The sequence below is a fragment of the Cervus canadensis genome, chromosome 15, assembly GCF_019320065.1.
Source record: "Cervus canadensis isolate Bull #8, Minnesota chromosome 15, ASM1932006v1, whole genome shotgun sequence".
Lineage (NCBI taxonomy): Eukaryota > Metazoa > Chordata > Mammalia > Artiodactyla > Cervidae > Cervus > Cervus canadensis.
The window spans coordinates 37,869,480-37,889,866 of record NC_057400.1 but is presented as its reverse complement, the minus strand read 5'-3'; the positions used below and the strand labels follow the sequence as shown (position 1 = coordinate 37,889,866).

Here is a 20,387-nt window from a genome sequence, read left to right as displayed (position 1 = left end):
GGATTCTTAATAAATTAAAATTTCTGTGTACTTAAGAATATGGTCTCAGAAATAGAGAAAATATTTACAGATGTATAAGGAAAAATAGAGAAGTTCATGATCTCAGAAGGAGATTTTAATATACCATTGTCTTGGTAATAGAATAGATTTAGAAAAAAGCGGTAAGACTACATGAGGCTAAAACAACATGATTTATGAACAACCTAACTTTTAGAAAATTATAACATAAATTATAATTGTCTTATGACATATCTGTAAGGAACATTTCAAAGCCCAAGAGGTTCTACCACAAAATTCTACTAAATTTCCAGGAATAGATAATTGTGTAATTATTACACAAACTCCTCCAAACCATGCACAAATAGGAAACACTCCTTAACCCATTCTGTGCATAACTTTGATATCAAAACCCAAAAAGACAGTATGAAAAAAGAAATAGCAAGTCATTCTCATCTATGAACATTATACGCAAATATCCCAGGCTTCCCTGGTGTCTCAAACAGTAAAGAATCCACCTGCAATGTGGGAGACCTGGGTTCGATCCCTGGGTTGGGAAGATTCCCTGGGGGATGGCATGGCAACCCACACCAGTATTCTTGCTGGAGAATCCCCACAGACAGAGGAGGCTGGTGTGCTATAGTCCATGGGGTCTCAAAGAGTCGGACAGGACTGAGCAACTAAGCAAAGCGCAACACATGCAAATATCCCAACTTTAACCTGGAACAATATAGGAAAAGGGATTCTGGGAAAAACAGTACAAGGACAGAGAAATGATTATTCCCCAAATCAGGATGATACCCTGGGGGATGGGAAAGGATCTGATCATGTGAGTTATCTCTTGAGTGGGAAACAGGGAAGGGATATGGGGGTCAGAGATGTATGGGGATTTATAATTATATGCTGTATGTATATATTATATGCACTTTTCTGTGTATTTATTATATTTTACAACAAAAGAAGAGCAAAACATCAAGTTTCAAAGTAACTTTTGACAATGGGTGAATTTACAAAACTTACACATTTTCTTAACATGTGGAGTTGATATTGGAGAGCTATCAGGCTAAGGACATTATTCAGTTCTTTCCTTATAAATTTTTATGCTGTCTGTTTTGCTGCACATGTGTTCTTTTTTAATGGAAAAAATCTAACGGCTCAAAGTTTACAAAGGCTATGTTTCAAAGACATCTAGTTTCCTCCAATACCCATTTAGTAGCAGAACCTAGACTTAGATGGGTGTGTGGCTGTCTACCTAACTGACAGTATTTTGAGCTAGTCTTAATGGTAAGTGTGGCCATATGACTAAGTTCTGGCAGTGTTTTAGAACTTCTGAAAAGACTCATTTAAAACACAACTAGCACCTTATTATGCCATCATGTTGCCTGAAGATAAAGGGTGAAATATAGCAGCTTGCTTGTACCATGAGGATAATGACTACACCACAGGGATGGAAATAGGGGAGATAATAGGAGCATGACCAAAACTTCATGGAGCCAACCTGCTAACACTGGACTCTTGTTGTTTAGTCTCTAAGTCATGTCTGACTCTTTTGTGACCCCAAGAACTGTAGCCTGCCATGCTCCCCAGTCCATGGCATTCTCCAGGCAAGAATACTGGAGTGGGTAGCCATTTCCTTCTCCAGGGGATCTTCCCACCCAGGAATTGAACCTGTGTCTCCTGCCTTGCAGGTGGGTTGGTTTACTGATGAGCCACCAGGGGGGCCCAAACATTGAACTGCCTATCTTCAAATTTCTTTTACATGAAAGAGAAAAGGAAATTTCTGTATAGCTTCCTCTGTCGTTACTAGCTAAACCCAGTTTTAATGAATATAGAAACAGCAAAACAAGTCATCCAGAGTTCTACCTACTTATGGGTTGTATCTGAAAAGACAGCTTTCATTTGATGTATATAATTTCTAGGAAAAAAGTGAATTTCTTTACAATGTTAAACATTGAGTCGTAATATAAAAATATAGATATCTGGCTTATCTTGGGGCTTCCCTGATAGCTCAGTTGGTAAAGAATCCACCTGCAATGCAGGAGACCCTGGTTCAATTCAAGGTTCAGGAAGATCTGCTGGAGAAGGGATAAGCTACCCACTCCAGTATTCTTGGGCTTTCCTTGTGGCTCAGCTGGTAAAGAATCTGCCCACAATGCATGAGACCTGGGTACGATCCCTGGTTGGGAAGATCCCCTGGAGAAGGGGGAGGTTACCCACTCCAGTATTCTGGCCTAGAAAATTCCATAGACTAAAAATCAGAAGATCTGGCATCCTTGAAGTCTCCCTCTTGGTATCAGATGGCTGAAACAGAAGTGACTGACTTCCTTTTTGGGCATGAGCTTTCCTTGTTAATTCATTCACTCATTCAGTACTTACTGAGCTTATATTCTGGTAACCTTGGGCTTCGCTGGTGGCTCAGATGGTAAAGAATCTGCCAGCAATGAGGGAGACATTGGTTCGATCCCAGGGTTGGGAAGATTCCCTGGAGGAGGGCATGGCAATCCACTCCAGTATTCTTGCCTGGAGAATCCCCATGGACAGAGGAGCCTGGAGGGCTACAGTCCATGGGGTTACAAAGAGTCAGAGGAGACTGAGCAACATTCACTTTCAGAGTTCCTACTTTCAGTAGTTTAGTATATTTTCTATTTTAATATAGTCGAGTTATTCTGTTTAACACAATTTTATGTCTGATTTTCTTTTCTTGTTATTAAAACATGTCTTTTCCTACATGAAGGAATCATATTTTGTTGCTTGTTTCTTTCATAGCTGTGTTGCATTGTGATTTGTAGCAGAAATGATTTTTGGTGACTGTAGGTGACATCAGAAAGATGCTCAGAGAAATAGTGGTGATGTCAAATGGCATCAAGAGCACACTAAAACTGTCATGAAAATTCATCCAGGATAAGGTCAGGAAACCTGGGCTAGAGAAACCTGTTATTTATAGGGTTAATTTTTATAAGACTTGCTATTTAGTTTATGCGTGCACTAATTACCAAACTTCATATGGAAATAGACTATTCAGCAAAGCATTCAAGTTCTGAGTGTCTTTGTTCCTATTTTGCTACCAAAGCATACAGTGCTTTAAAGGGTAAATGTAATAAGAATTTCTGATTTTTCCTTTTGGATTTCAGTACACTATTTTAATACTATTGTATTTTTGACTAATTTAAATAATTAGTTTCAATACAGAAAATTTGTGCATAACTGTAAAATGTGGGTACTTTCTTAACCTCAGTACAGTTTTCACCTTCCTATTCTCAGTTGTGTAAAGAAAAAAGAACAATTTGTTATTTATATAACCTAGGGTGGATGAACAATGCATATTGATTAGGTGCATGTCTAAATTAGACTTATTGAAACCAAACTGAAGGATTACGTTTAAAGGAAGATAAAGTGCCAAAACATTAGAATTGAATTTATCAAAAATTAATAAGTTCAAAGCATGTTATAATTATAAAATTTTGCAGACTCAGATACCAAGTATTATTCTTTGGGGAGTTGAAAAGTCTCCTTATCTTAATTCCTTTAAAGAAACCCATTGATGTCTCTTAACTTTTATGGTTTTCTATTTTAAACATAAATTCATAGCTCTAGGCAGTGTAAGGTGACAGGGCATGCTGAGAAATACTCATGGGACCCCTTGTGGAATTGTTCTGCCATCACATCAACAAATCCATTTGTAGCTCATTCTCTGAGGACTCACCCACACCTGACAGGTGTGCCAGACAGGCATATTTTTTTCCCCATAAACTGAAAGATGCTATAATTTTTGCATTTTGGAAAGCATGTGAAATGTAAGCATACAAAAGTCAAACTTTTGCTCTAAGAGATTAATATAGGAAGCATTTCTTGTCTCAAGGAACAAGTACACTGATTTTAATTATGAAATTTTCTTCATAGGGATATAATAGGAAATTGAAAGTGAAATTTATAAGCAATCCTAAATTGAGGATTTTACACTATATAAGCCATACTCTTCTCAATCATGTAAATACTATTACCTGTTTATTCAAATGCTTTTGGAGGTCATTATAACATACAGACATTGAACTGACTTAAAATATCATTATCTCAATGTCAGCCCTTTCAAGTGAACAAGCTGCTCTGTGTGAATGTGTTATCTGTTCAGTTCAGTTCAGTCGCTCAGTCGTGTCCGGCTCTTTGTGACCCCATGAACCGCAGCACGCCAGGCCTTCCGGTCCATCACCAACTCCCGGAGTTTACCCAAACTCATGTCCATTGAGTCGGTCATGCCATCTAACCATCTCATCATCTGTCGTCCCCTTCTCCTCCTGCCCTCGTGTTATCTGTAGGAGTAATTATATTAGCTGGAACTTTAAGACAGAGAAGTGTAACTTTTCCTTCACCATCAATATTTTAAGTACTTTCTCTGAACAATGCTCTCTGCTATGAGATTGGGTGCTGTTTCCAAGGAAATTTCATTTTTTCTTAAGGAAAAGATTGACTTTTAAAAGAAAAAAAAAACATATTCCTTGAGTAATTACTATCTAATTTCTTTATAGAAATGTATCATTGAAGAATGAAAATGAAAGTAAAAGTGAAAGTGTTAGTTGCCCAGTTGTGTCTGACTCTTTATGACCCCATGAACGCCTGCCAGGTTCCTCTGTCCATGGAATTCTCCAGGCAAGAACACTGGAGTGGGTGGCCATTTCCTTCTACAGGGGATCTTCCTGACCCAGGGATCAAACTCAGTCTCATTCATTGCAGACAGGTTCTTTACCGCCTGAGCCACCAGGGAAGCCTCATTTAAGAACACTCAGTTAAGTTCAGTCGCTCAGTTGTGTCCGACTCTTTGCGACTCCATGGACTGCAGCATGCCAGGCTTCCCTGTCCATCACCAACTCCCAGAGCTTGCCCAAACTCATGTCCATCGAGTCAGTGATGCCATCCAACCATCTCATCCTCTGTCATCCCCATCTCCTCCTGCCTTCAATCTTTCCCAGCATCAGGGTCTTTTCCATTGAGTCAGTTCTTTGCATCAGGTGGCCAAAGTATTGGAGTTTCAGCTTCAGCATCAGTCCTTCCAATGAATATTCAAGACTTGTTTCCTTTAGGGTTGACTGATCTGCTTGCAGTCCAAGGGATCCTCAAGAGTCTTCTGCAACACCACAGTTCAACAGCATCAATTCTTCTGCACTCAGCTTTCTTTATAGCCCAACTTTCTTTATAGTCTCTCACATCCATACATGACTACTGGAAAAACCATAGCTTTGACTAGAATAGAATAGAATAATAGAAAATACACTATTTTATATATATATATAAATACACTGCTACATATAAAATAGATAATCAATAAGGACCTACTATATAACACAGGGAGCTCTACTCAATACTCTGTGATAACCTATAATAGAAAAATAATCTGAAAAAAGGATGGATATATGAATATATAACTGAATTACTTTTCTCTACACCTGAAACTAACAAAACTTTGTAAATCAAATATATTCTAATATAAAATGAATAAATAAAAGAATATGTGTTTTGATGACAGATTAAGAAACTAACCCTTGTACATGCCCTGAAATGAAGAAAAACTGTGAAAAACCAACTTAAATTCTACATTGTTTGAGTCTCAACTCTGCTTGAGTCAAAGTTCTTCCTACCCCTTATGCCAAAGATTATATTCTTCAATCTAATATTCCTATTTCCTTAAAATATAAAGTAATTATTATTCTTAAATTCAGGTGCTGGTGGACAAAAGAAGATTTGAAGCTTCTCAGTGTTCCTCCCGGAAACCAGGAGGACAAGGAGAATTAGCCAGGAAATATTTTAATGTGTGGAGTTCCCTGTCTGTTCCACCCTCATGAAATCAGACCATACATGTAGAACGTGTATGCAGATAGCCATTTACAGATTGAGCACCGAACGGTGGAACGCCCGTCGATACCTCATCTGATTTGGTCAAAAGGCAGAAATAATTCTCTTATTATTTCTGTCACTGTCAGAGTTCGGTTGAATCTCTAGAGCAGAAAATATTCTGCCATTGTTCACCTGCTTGAGGTTCACATTTATCAGAAACAACCTGTTTGACATGATTATTCTCTCTGTGAAGAAGAGGGACCATATAATGCCCCCTATAGTGGAGCATATTTTGGAGGGATAACCAAATTAACTTCTAACTGGAGTTTTCCTGATAACATTTATAAGGGTCACTGTGAAGAAGTAGGAGGCTAGGACAAGCTTTGGTAAGTGATGGTGGTGTGGAGGGTCCCTGTAATCGGGAGTAAAGAATTACATTGACGTGTCATACAAATAAAACTAGTGTTTGTGATGTAATTCCTTCAACCCATTCTACTTCCCATGTGTGTACTTCACACATATAAGTTTAGTTACATATTCTTTATATTAGACTGATTCATCTTGAAAGGAACTCTTCATTATGATCTTTTTATCTCCCATATCCCTTGCTCCTATAAAGTTTTCTCCATAGTTTTGCCTGCAAACCTGGCCTGCCCTGCTGCAGTCCATAGGGTCACGAAAAGTCGGACACAACTTGGTGACTGAACAACAACAAAGTTGTTTTGGAATTGCACCCTAGATGGGTCATGTATCCTTAATAGGTTTTAAACTACACAAAGATGTGGAGTCTGCCCAACTTCCTGCCTCCAACCCCAGAGTTGTTCTCAGAGGATTATTATACAGAACACACCCATCCTTTTGGTTCCAGGTTTTGAACCCATGTAGTAAAGCAACTAGATTAGATATGTACTTTCATTACAATCAAGCAAATGTTTGAAATAATGCTACCCATATTAAAGTAACATTGCAATGGCAGGTAAAGTAGGTTAATCATGAAGATTTGAGAGATTTCTCATTTCTTAACATGTCATTCTGTTTTTGACCAAAGAAATGATTGCTGTTGAGCTAATTAACAAGGTAGCTTTTAATATCTTAAAGGTAATGTATTTCTTTTTTCTGTTTCAGCTGCAATTATTTCCACACTTTCCCCCCCAGAAATGTGTGAAGTAAACAAAAAGCTCTTTAATTGAAGTCAGAGGTCATAGAAGTTTATAAGGTAGATAGACGGACAGTACATCACCATGTCATTTATATGTTCCTGGTGGCATTTCTTCTGGTGCCAGGATAGAAACAGACCCATCAGAAGGCATCCCCAGCAACACTGTCTTTTTGGTTATTTATTCTGAGAACTATTCAAAGCCACAAGCTTGGAGAAAGAAATGCTTCTCTTTTGTGGGGGAGTTGGTGGTAGTAAGGAGGCAGTTGAAGGTTTGATATTTATATTAATACATTCATGGATTCAACCTTGCAATAATAGCATCTTTTCACTTGAGGAAAAATTTAATGAAAGGAAGGGGAGCAGTTTTAATGATAAATTACTCTGTGGTTTCTTTAGGGATGTTTTGGACCCTTTTAAATTTATGTAGCTGCTTGCTATAGCAACTTTTGGGAAGGAAGCACTAACCTTGAAATGGTTCATAAAAATTCACGTTGTCTGGATGAAGGCCTCTGTTTTCTTTGCACGAATGTGTTTTTAGACAGCTGTCCAGTCTGTACACATCTCTTCAGTCACTATATGTTCATTTTCTTTTCTTTTATTTTTTTTTAATTTTTTATTAGTTGGAGGCTAATTACTTCACAACATTTCAGTGGGTTTTGTCATACATTGATATGAATCAGCCATAGATTTACACGTATTCCCCATCCCGATCCCCCCTCCCACCTCCCTCTCCACCCGATTCCTCTGGGTCTTCCCAGTGCACCAGGCCCGAGCACTTGTCTCATGCATCCCACCTGGGCTGGGGATCTGTTTCACCATAGATAGTATATTCTCCAAAGAAGACATACAGATGGCTAACAAACACATGAAAAGATGCTCAACATCACTCATTATCAGAGAAATGCAAATCAAAGCCACAATGAGGTACCATTACACGCCAGTCAGGATGGCTGCTATCCAAAAGTCTACAAGCAATAAATGCTGGAGAGGGTGTGGAGAAAAGGAAACCCTCTTACACTGTTGGTGGAAATGCAAACTAGTACAGCCACTATGGAAAACAGTGTGGAGATTCCTTAAAAAACTGGAAATAGAACTGCCATATGACCCAGCAATACCACTTCTGGGCATACACACTGAGGAAACCAAATCTGAAAGAGACACGTGCACCCCAATGTTCATCGCAGCACTGTTTATAATAGCCAGGACATGGAAGCAACCTAGATGCCCATCAGCAGATGAATGGATAAGGAAGCTGTGGTACATATACACCATGGAATATTACTCAGCCGTTAAAAAGAATTCATTTGAACCAGTCCTAATGAGATGGATGAAACTGGAGCCCCTTATACAGAGTGAAGTAAGCCAGAAAGATATATGTTCATTTTCTATACATCTCTCCATTGTAGTATCTTAGTTTCTATTCAGTTGAATGTCATTCACATACAATGAAGAAATATACCTTTAAGTTGAACATAAATATACTACAGACTTTTGTGCCCATGGTCAATACGAGTTATTTGAAGCAATTGATCAAGTCCACATCTCTGCCTAGTTCTAAGGCGTCTCCTCCTCATAGAATGTACTAAGGAAATGCAAATTAATTGATGTGAAGGTCACATAAATCTCATACACATCAATAATTTTTCATATTTTTAATAAACAAACAGAAAACGTCAGCAGGGGAGGAAACATGGGGACCATCCTCACATTTTGTCATCTTTTTCTTTTAATCTTGAGGAGTTTGTTTCCCTAAAGCCAGAAATAGGAAATGGCGAGGAGGTCATGAAAACTGTCCTGGGAGAAGCTGAGGTATCTAAACTGGTTCTGAACTTTATTTTAGCATTGGTAACCACCTCTGCATTCACCATCACCAGTTTTCACTCTTTTTTCCTCTAGGGAAAGTTGTAAATTCACAAAGATTGAAAAATTTCTCCTTTCTTTCCTCTTTCCTTCCTCCCTCCCTCCTTCCTTCCTTTCTTCTTTTTTCCTCTTCTTTATTTTTTTCCCCTTGGTCTTTGTTGTTGTTCTTTAGTTGCTAAGTCATATTCGACTCTTTGCAACCCCGTGGACTGTAGCCTGCTGGCTCCTCTGTCCATGGAGTTTTCCAGATGAGAATACTGGGGTCAGTTACCATTTCCTTCTCCATTTTTGGTATTACTTACCTTCTTACAGGGGCTTCCTAGGTGGCTTAGTGGGCAAAGAATCTGCCTGCAATGCAAGGGACATCGGAGACACCAGTTTGATTCCTGGTGTCCAGGAAAATCCCCTGAAGGAGGGCATGGCATGGAGTAGGTACTCCAGTATTCTTACCTGGAGAATCCCATGGACAGAGGAGCCTGGAGGGCCACAGTCCACAGGGTCACAAAGAGTTGGACATGATTGAATTGACTGCGCACGCACGAATGCACCTTCTTACAATCTTTTGACTTCCGCATGATTCCCTCGAGCTGTGCAGAATCTCACACCTCATACATGCCCTTCTTCCTGCCCTATTTGTACTTCCTTCCCCTGCTCTGTCTTGGTTTAATGTATTGCAGAACTTACATAGCGGAGACTTTTGTAAGCTAAGCACTCATCCATCTGGGCTAGTACCTGTCTCTATTCTCCCATCTTCTATTTAATTTACTAGGGAGTGAAATAACTAGAATTAGCAATGCAGCACTCCTAGAACTCACTTTTGGGATTAATGTATACCCCACCATGGAGCTGTTTATTCCGTGGAGAAATCATCTCAGTTGACGTGGTCTGAGAAATTAGAAATTGTCAAATAGGAGTTCTCCTATGATCAAGACTGTAAAACCTGCTAGAAAAATTAATAGGCTCATCCAAGATAACTTACTAAAATGTATTCTTAACTGCACTACTGTCTTTTTCTATCATGACTCATTGGGTGTAGACTACAGTTTTCTTCATTTGTCCCTTGTAGAGATTACAATCAGCATTTGGTTTAGAAGATAGTTTTACAAATGTTTGCCTTAAAAATTGCTCAGTGCTTAGGGAGCTTTCTGGATGGTGTTGCTAGCCTTTTTCTAGCTGAGTCATCTTTTTTTCTTACTAACTCATATCTGTAAATTTGTTTACAAAAGTAGAAACATTGCCCATCTGTAATAAACACCCCTGAGTGCAGTAACCATCACCAGAGAAGAGCACTTTTATAGATATTGTGCTGTTTTCAGGCTTGCTGACCTTTCGCCTCTTTATTGGTTGCTATAGTGATGATCTGAGCTCTGCTTAATAGAGCTTTACTAACATGAAAGCAATCAATAAGCTTTTTAACTATAATGTTTATATTGATAGTTCCTAGTAACACGTATCAAAATAAAATTTATCCATATAAATGTATCCAATAGTGGAATTTTACTTTTTAAAATCATGTATCAGTACTGCTGCTGCTAATTCACTTCAGTCGTGTCCGACTCTGTGCGATCCCATCCCTGGGATTCTCCAGGCAAGAACACTGGAGTGGGCTGCCATTTCCTTCTCCAATGCATAAAAGTGAAAAGAGAAAGTGAAGTTGCTCAGCCATGTCCGACTCTTCGAGACCCCATGGACTGCAGCCCACCAGGCTCCTCCGTCCATGGGATTGTCCAGGCAACAGTACTGGAGTGGGGTGCCATTGCCTTCTCCGTGTGTCAGTACATGTTTATGTAAATTGAAAATTATTAAGTGCATTCTGTGGCTTTCTTAGAATTCTTGGAATACTTTTGTGAGGACGTAAAAATATGGATGCAACTTGAAATGTAGATTTGAAAGACTATTTTGAAGTGGACAATAAAACTTTTTCATAACAGCAAACTTTTGAAGTTGCAGCTTCCATGGTTGATGGTTTCTTAATCAAAGTCAAGTCTGAGAACTCTTTTAGCACCTTGTCCTAAGAACACTGTAGGCCAAGCTGTCCTTCTATGCACCTGTACAACTTCTAATGATTTCAGAGGAACCCTGTGACACTCAGAAGAACAGTCTGATCTGCCAAAATTCACCTGGCAAAGTAAATAGAAGAGCATGAAATATGTTTCCAAAGCTCACTTAACAGTTTTAAATTTTTTATTTGTTAATAGTAGATAGAATACTATTTATAGGATTATAGTGAAACTTCTGTGAACACATTTTTGAGGAATTTGATTATTTTTCCTTTAGAATTAAATAATATTTATTTTCAAATTATGTTCTCATATTCTGATTAACATGTTGTAAGTGAAATTCAAGTACATTTAATATAATAAGCTCTCTTGGATTGTCATTGCAGAGAAGGAAGTCTGAGAAATGACTTAGTTCTTCCTCTCATGAAGAACTAGCGTATGTGCTTTGGAAGGAATGGGATAATAAGTAAATAAATATATGATATTCCAGGTAGTGATAAGATTCAGGAAGTTAAGTAAAACAGGAAAAAGGTGTAGAGAATAAACAAGAAATGAGGAGATACTATTTTAGATGGAGTTGTCAGCCAAAACCATCATCTCCTGCCTCAATTATTGCATCAGGTTTCTAATTGAGCTGTTTGTATTTTCCAGGTAAGCATCTTTACAGCAAACATTTTTGCAGCAAATAGTTTTTGTCGTATAACTAATTGGCCTTAAGGCAATTTTGCTGTAGAAGATGAAATAACTGGTTGATACTTTGGTTTGATAGTTTGGTTTCATTTCTCCATTGATGGAGTGCCCCCATTTTTATATTACATGAATGTTAGCTGTCATAATGATCTATAGAATGATGAGTAGATGTTGGTGATCTTAAAATATTGGATGATAGCAATTACTGACATGTGAAATAAGAGAAGGTAAAGCCAAACTGTATATGATACTAGAAAATGATAACGTTGGTTTTCAAATCCTTCTGTAACTTGAAGGTGCAGAGTTGAACCCACATTTTCCATGCCACTTTGGAATGTCTGTCAGTGGACATGGACTAATAACATGTGACATATCTATCAACATGTGACAGTTTGCTGAGAACAAACAACAGCATAGAGGCTTTCACAAAGCAATACGAACTCAGTTACAAATATACACCTGAGTATTTGGAAACTGATACGTTTTTCTTCTTTTCTAAATTTCTTATTATTTTTTGGCTGTAGTGGGTCTTTGTTGCTGCATATGGGCTTTCTCTTAGTTGCCACGAGCAGGGGCAATTGTCTAGTTGTGGGGCATGGGCTTCCCATTGTGGTGGTTTCTCTTGTTGCAGAGTTCAGGCTCTAGGGTGCGCGGGCTTCAGTAGTTGCAGCACATGGGATCAGTAGTTGTGGTTTCCAGGCTCTAGAGGGCTGGCTCAGTAGTTGTGGCACAGGGGCTTAGTTGCTCCGCGAATGTGGGATCTTCCTGGATCAAGGACTGAACTGGTGTTCCTTGCATTGCAAGGCAGACTCAACCATTGGACTATCAGGGAAGCCCTGGTACCTCTCTTAAGGAAGGATTACATTTTATCAAAAAGGTGTTACACTAAACGAGGAGATGAATTAACAAGCCTGTGTGTGTGTGTGTGTGTGTGTGTGTGTGTATATATATATATATATAATACTATGAACAAAAGACTTGGAAGACAAGTTCTTAGGTACAACTCACTAAATAAAATTAGTTATTTATGCAGTATCACCATGAATCTTTACACATTTAAAAATATATTCAAGTATTTCATATTCACTATAAAATATTTAAAATTTTGTTATTCATTTTCACATTTCATTGTTTCCTTTTTTTTTTTTAATGTTTATTTATTTATTTTTTGGCCATGCCAAACAGCATATGGGATCTTAGTTCTCCAGCCAGGGATTAAACCCGTGCTCCATACATTGGAGGAGAAGGCAGTGGCACCCCACTCCAGTGCTCTTGCCTGGACAATCCCATGGACAGAGGAGCCTGGTGGGCTGCAGTCCATGGGGTCGCTAAGAGTCGGACACGACTGAGCGTCTTCACTTTCACTTTTCACTTGCATGCATTGGAGAAGGAAATGGCAGCCCACTCCAGTGTTCTTGCCTGGAGAATCCCAGGGACGGGGGAGCCTGGTGGGCTGCCATCTCTGGGGTCGACTTAGCAGCAGCAGCAGTCATACATTGGAAGCACGGAGTTTTAACCACTGGATGACCAGGGAAGTCCCTCATTGTTTCCTTTTTTAATGTCACTCTTTTATTTTTGATTTTATCTTTTACAGCAAAATTGCCTTATGGCCAAATAGTTATTCAGCAAAAATATTTGCGGCAAAAATGCTTACACTGAAAATACCAGACACATTGTAATTGATTTCTTAGCTTTTACTTTCATGCCCCTAGCGTCTGTTCGTATAGCAGCCACGCAGAATATAAGTTAGATACTATCTTTTGTCTGTTCAAAACCCTGCGACAGCTTCTACTTGGAATAAAATTCAGAGTCCTTTTAGCCTGCAAGAGCCCACATGATCCTTCTCTCTTTGGCCTCACTGACCCCATTTCCTTTCACCTTTCTCCTAGTTTACTGCGCTCCAGGCGAAGATTGTTCCTGAACATGCCCAGTAGGTCTCTGCCTCAGGGCCCCTTGTTACGTTTGATTTCCTTCTGCTGAGAACGGGCTTCCTGGAGCTACTTCCCTTATTGCTCCCTGATACCTCCCCGGAGTGGCCTTCCGTGACCAGTCTGTCTACAAGTATCATCCCACCATCAGTCTGTCTCTTTGCTCAACTTTATTTTCTTCAACTTATGATCTTTTGCTTTTGTATCACACTTCCGTCCGTGGGTATGTGAGACCATCAAGCACCACAGAGCAAGCATTTGGGCTCCCTCACTTGCTGCTCTATCTCAGGCACCTGGAATAGTGGCAACGTGTTGTAAGAGCTCAGTGATTATCTGTGGCAAAAAGGAATGAACATGCCTTAAGAAGGGATGACTGAAAAGTGGGGAGAAAATAGTCATAAAATGTTAAATGGTCTGGAGGCTTTAAAAAGGATCCCAGGAGCTAGTGCTTTCCATGATCCTGCTTCTGTCTCCCACTGTCACTTGGCGGAACCTAACCTCAGTTGCATCCTAACCTCAACTCTCTTTCCCCGCCTTCGCTTTTTACCACAGAAAGTCTTTAGCAGCTAGCATGAGTGAATATTGTGTAGCTGCCCATTATAGATGTGAATTTTTGGTGACTGCATTTCCAGTTCTAAAATACTTAACATGGATTGACTTATGGTCATGTTCTTTCTTTTCTTAATTAAAGCATCACCAAATGCCCCAAAGCTTGGCCCCATGGAGCTGACCATTGTTATTACTGTGCCAGTTTTCCTCCTGTCCATGGCTTCAGTGCTGACTGTATGGGCATGCCAAGGTCGACAGTGCACCTACAGAAAGAAAAAGAGATCGAACGTGGAGGAGCCCCTCTCTGAATGCAATCTGGTAAATGCTGGGAAAACTCTAAAAGATCTGATTTACGATGTGACTGCCTCTGGATCTGGCTCTGGTATGTGCCTGTTGTTCATTTTTTCCGTAAGAAAAACTCTTATTTAAAAATAAATCCCATTTTTTTTCTTAAATTTTTTTTTATTGTGGTAAAAGTCACATAATATAAAACACACTATTTTAACTATATTTAAGTGTAGAGTTCAGTGACGCTAACGACATTCACATTGTTGTGCGACTCTCACTATCTTTCATCTTCTGAATTTTTCATCTTCCTGAGCTGAAGCTGTGTCTCCATTAAATGCTAACTCTCCATCCCCTCGCCCATTTCTCCCCCTACCCGCCAGCCTCTGCCATCTACCTATGTACTTTCTGGCTCTATGACTGAGTCTTCTAGGTACCTCGCTTTTTAACAAAAAAGGGGCCCAAATATTATTAATTGCATTGTTTAAAATATTTGATATGGTACATGGTAAATTCTGGCATAGAAACTTCTTTTAGGATTTGATGAAGAGTGAAAACTGTCCTGGCCTAAAGAATTAAATCTTCTCAATTGCTTTTTGTGCCTTTAGGTATTCAGATTCTCATTTTCACATGCCTTCAGAATTTATTTCTGAAGCCAGGAGTTTCTTTTCTCAGCTCTCTGCCACATTCTGGTTAGTAATAATAGTTGTTGCTGTCTTGGTCATGTTTCAGGGGCACAAAAGTGTAACAGGGCTTAAGCATTGAATTCTGGGGAAAAGATATTAGTTATGCAAAGTAGTGTTCTTTGCTTATGATTATGAAGGTCTTTGGAATCTGTAGTCAGCCCCTGGGGTATGTGTGTGTGTGTGTGTGTGTGTGTGTGTGTGTGAAGTTAGTAGGGAGCTGACCTGAAATTCAAATCAAGACTATGTTCTTAAAGCTTAGAAACAGAAGACAAAAGGGAAGGGTACAGCCTTCCGGTGTTGGCTGCTGCAGCTGCTGTGGTTACATGATAACTCTTTCCCTCTTTAATGGAACTTCAGAACCCCTGATGAAGCAGTTCAAAACACCAGGCTGTGTTATGGCTTAGACGAGCCTTTCTCGTAGCACAAAGCATCTGAGGGCTTTTTGGGTTTCCGGGGACAGAGCAGCTTCTCCCCAGTAATTACAAACTCCCTAAGATGGCAGAGGACTCCCAGCTATCGTGTATATTTCAGCACACGGAGCTGCAGAAACATGAACTAGGGTGAGCCTCAGTGAATGAACCATTTCGGTCATTCCTGCTTTGGAAAGATCATTAAGGATGATTACCCCAAACAGATGTTGAAGACCTCCCTTGCCCATGGCCTTTAGGAGCATCCAGGCAGGCACAATTAACAAGGGCAGATGATAGAGGAGTGGGTGGCTTCTGCACGGGCAACCATATTTAGCACATAGCAGCTTTGGACTCAGAAGTATTTATCAGAAAAGAGACCTAATTACATCATCCAGAAAGCCCAAGTAGTTTCCTGCCTCTGGGGGCATGATCGCTTGCTGACTGACCAAAGCCTCAGTGTTTACACCACTGCACAAATCAGGAGGCATGTTTTCAAAGGAGGAATATTGAAAAGAATATCTCCAAACTGCGAAACTTGTAAAACTGAAGTCCAAATTACATTGTTGGATAGAAAGATGGCCCTTTTTTTAAAAAAAGTAAAATCTATTAGGATTTAATACTCTTTCTTCCTTGAGTATTATATTCTGGGGGCCACTGGGCCTTAATTTCTTGAGCCTTGGTGATGTTCTAGGCTCAGAAAGCTCTGATTTGTGCCAACTTCCTTGAAATCTTGCATAATTTCTGAAATGTTTAAGTGATTAAATAACCATCTATTTCATCCCCACCAAAACATTTCAGTTCATATGAAGATGTAAAGCAGAAATATATGTTTTGGAGGTACTCCTGTTTTTAAAAATAATTTGTTTATTTTCCTATATTTGGCTGTAGTGGGTCTTTGTTGCTGTGAGGGCTTTTCTCTAGTTGTGATGTGGGCTCCTCATTGCAGTAGCTTCTCTTCTGGCAGAGCGCAGCCTCTAGGGTGCACATGTAATTGCAACATGTAGGTTCAGTAGTTGCAGCTTCTGGGCTCTAGAGCCTAGGCTCAATAGTTGTGGCTCATATACTTAGTTTCTCTTCAGCAAGTGGGATCTTCCCACACAGGAATTGAACCTGTGTCTCTTGCATTGGCAGGCAGATCCTTTGCCAGTGAGCCAACAGGGAAACCCTGGAACTACTTCTTGAGTATGTTTAAGATCATCAAGGATTTCCCTTTCTAATAAAAGTAGTGGAGACTTTATAACTGGAAGCTGAATATTTAGTTTAAGAAAATATTCATGAGCCAGGGCATAAAATCAGAAATTAAGTTTTTTGGTATTTTTGTTCATCTTGAAACCTAAATCTAGACTTAACTAATTGCTGGACCCTCTCTTTAGATTATTCTAAGTTCCTTCTTAAAAGAAAGCTGTAAATGTACCCAAACATGGATGATTTTTTTAATGATCAACCTAAAAGCATTCCAGGCATTTTTCTCCAAAGCAAGTGGCATATGTTTGGCGGTAACCACTGGATAACAGGAATGGATGGCTATATTGCCTTGGATCACCAGGAAGAATATGTCCATGTGTAGCAAGGCTTCTGTCACAAAAGCTCACCGATCGGAGGGGAATTGGGCATTTTCCTTCCCCTCTGCTTCTCTTCCCTGGCCGGTGACTTTAAACAAGAAGCAACTTTGTGAGGTGTTGAGAGATGAAAATTGTGAAGCATATCCCAACCTGGTCAGGGACAAATTTCAAAGCAATACAATGCCTGCAAGAGAGGAGAACCGACTGATGTTTGACTGGACTGTCTCTGAGAGATGATGGTGTCTCAGGTGGCTTCAAAGGGGCTGGGTAGGTTGCTGGTTTCTGTTGTGATGTCACACTCCTGATAAATGATGATGTTTCTACCAGAGAGGCCTCAGTTTCTATGTGCTGCATGCTAAGTCTCTTCAGTTATGTCCGACTCTTTGGACCCCATGGACTGTAGCCCATCAGGCTTCTCTGTCCTTGGGATTCTCTAGGTGTGAATACTGGAGTGGGTTGCCATGCCCTCCTCCAGGGGATCTTCGATTTACAGGGAAAACCAAAGTCCCTGTGTCTGCAAAGGAAATCTCTAAGAGTGTAATAGTTACTCAGATTATTTTTGGTGGTTGCTTTCAAAGATCCTGAAGCAACTTTCATTGAATTTTACTCTCTCAACTTAATTGCTATGCTGATTACTTTAGATGATATCCTACTTTGTCCCTGGTTTGCAGTATTGATCATGTGCCTAATAAGTTTGCAATTTGAAAATATTGACTTATGCAGTTTTCTAGCCGGTTGTCATTGTTGTGTTTTCATAGGTAGTGATTGGTCATGGTTATGCTTTTTTGAATTTGTGCGTGCAAAATGAGGGGAGGGAGGAGAGATATTGAAATTGTAATTTGGCTTAATAATTGTTCGTACAACTTTCATTATGTGTCAGGTAGTAAAACTGACTATAGCTTACAAAAATAGCCTGGAAAGTTTGCTGCTAAAAATGTTTCCAACAGGCAAGGACTGTAGTCGTATCCATTGAGATGGTGAGAGAGCAAGAATTTGGATTGAAAGCCAGTGTTTTAGTTGTAGGTCTGTCTTCCAGTTATTCCTGGGCAAGTTTTTTATTACCCTGCAGGCCCAATTTTCTCATCTCTAAAATGATAACATTGAACCAGGTGATCTCAAGAAATTTCTGGCTGTGGGGCTTTGTGACTAATTGTTGAGACCTATAATAGCAGACTTATAGTCTGTGCTTATTTAGTCATAGTGGGTGGTTCCCATGAAGAAGAGAACATTTGAACAAATTGTGGCTCATTTCAGGAGTAGAGGTGAAGCCTACAGGAGCTTACAGGATTGATGCTATCAGAGTTTCCCAGACATCAGAGTACAGTGATCACTAAACATCACTCTTCTGAATAAATTATACTGTGATCTCTTCAAGCTATTTTCTAATTACAAAAGTAATAAATATCTGTGGAATGTTGTGGAAATCAAGAAAATGTACAACATTAGAAAGAAGAATTTCACAATTTTTCACCCAATTCCCACTAAATAGAAATACCCATCATAGCATCTAGCATATATTCTTTTTAGTTTTTTTCCTAGACATATTTTGAATAGCTAGATACACTTATTTAGATGGATAAAATTTGCTGCTTTTCTTTAGCGAAAGTATTTTTTTCATTTAACAAAGTATTGTTTTTATTATAGCAAAAGTATTTTCCTATGTCATTAAGAAATATCTCTATAAACAACAGCATTATTTTTGGCTCTAAGTAATCCTTCCTTGGACTTCACTGGTAGCTCAGCGGTAAAGAATCTGCCTGCTAATGCAGGAGATGCAGGTTTGATCTCTGAGTCAGGAAGATCCCCTGGAGAAGGAAATGGCAATCCACTCCAGTATTCTTGCCTGAGAAACAGTATTCTTGCCTGGAGAGAGAAGCCTGGTGAGCTATAGTCCATGGGGTCACAAAAGACTTGGGTGTGACTTAGTGACTAAACAACAACCCCTCCTTAGACTTAATATTAAGGGCAAGCCATTATGGAGCATGTAATATGCCAAATACCATGCTGGGTGCTTAACATGCTGATGAATTCTCACAGTGTTCCTTTGAGAGAGGTAATATTATTGCAGTTTTGCAGGCACGGAAGCTGAAGCTTAGAGAAGTTCAATAACTTGTTCATGATTACCATTGGTTCAGCTAAAATTGAAACCCATCTTTCTTATCTGTGGTCTTAATCTCTGCACTGTATTTAAAATTTTTTCTATTATCAGACATTTTCCCCTACTTTTTCTCTAAGTAATAATATATTAAATATTTTGACAAATTCTTCTGCATTTTATGTTACATCTTTAGAATTCTAGAGGTATAAAGCTATTGGTTCAAAAGAATCTAAACATTTTAATACACTCAGAATATATTTTCTTTGACTTTCTTTTATTCCACAGAAAATATCCATTTGATATGTTCCATGACTGTACCTTGCTTTCAATGTAACATGATTGCTTCACTTCATTATTGAATCCGATTCTTCATTTTCCAATTTTAATTTGTTTTTTAAAAATAATTTATAAATAATTCTGCATTCTCAGTTGTACTAGGAACCATATATTTTATTTAAGAGGCTTATAATAGCATATAGTTCTTAACCTTTGTATATTTAGTAAACTGACTGCTTTTAATGTGAAAATCAAAGAAATTTCCAATAATTTTGGAAACTTAGATATCTGCCATGGCAGCCTATGTTCATGAAATTTTTATTTGTGAATATGAATAGAGAAATTCATAGAAAGAACCTATAGTGTTTTTTGAGCATGCTTTGACATTTAAGTTTGGTATCTTGGTGCTTATTTCTTCAAAATCAGTAAAATTATTAAAGTGCTTAAATGTTTGCCTTTTATGTGAAAATAATGGTCATCATGACAATTGTTTTCCGGCAATTACTTGTTTTTAATAATCAATTTCATGTTTTCTTTGGTTAGGTCTACCTCTGTTGGTTCAAAGAACAATTGCAAGGACGATTGTACTTCAGGAAATAGTAGGAAAAGGTAGATTTGGTGAGGTCTGGCATGGAAGATGGTGTGGAGAAGATGTGGCTGTGAAAATATTCTCCTCCAGAGATGAAAGATCGTGGTTTCGAGAGGCAGAAATTTATCAGACAGTTATGCTGAGACATGAAAACATCCTTGGTTTCATTGCTGCTGACAACAAAGGTATTTTCAACCTAATTGAGTTCAGCAAATAAAATTTTATGTTTATTATCAAAGGAGAATAAATAATCTCTTTGTTTTAATAAAATCTCCATGAAAGTCTGATCTCATTTTTGAGAAAAGAAGATGCTTTCCTCTTGTCCACAAGTAAATGTGCAATAAATGTACAAGAAAGCAGGGCAGATGAGTGATATATAGTCATGATGACACTATAGCCAGTTTGATATTTAAAATATTTGATGACTGGTATGGCACAGGAACTAACCAATCAGAACAGAAACTTCAACTGT

At 38.8% G+C, this 20,387-nt stretch overlaps 1 protein-coding gene across 5 annotated transcripts in view; it reads left to right on the top strand.

The window, feature by feature from the left end:
- ACVR1C (activin A receptor type 1C) overlaps positions 1–20,387 on the top strand; it is an 86,728-nt gene that overhangs the window by 38,222 nt on the left and 28,119 nt on the right. For 4 of the 5 annotated variants that reach the window (XM_043488104.1, XM_043488107.1, XM_043488106.1 and 1 more), the window contains exons 3-4: positions 14,152–14,391; positions 19,870–20,100. In XM_043488104.1, the coding sequence (XP_043344039.1) occupies positions 14,152–14,391; positions 19,870–20,100 (471 nt within the window). The remainder of the gene's footprint in view (positions 1–14,151; positions 14,392–19,869; positions 20,101–20,387) is intronic. The other variant, XM_043488108.1, reaches the window with a different exon arrangement.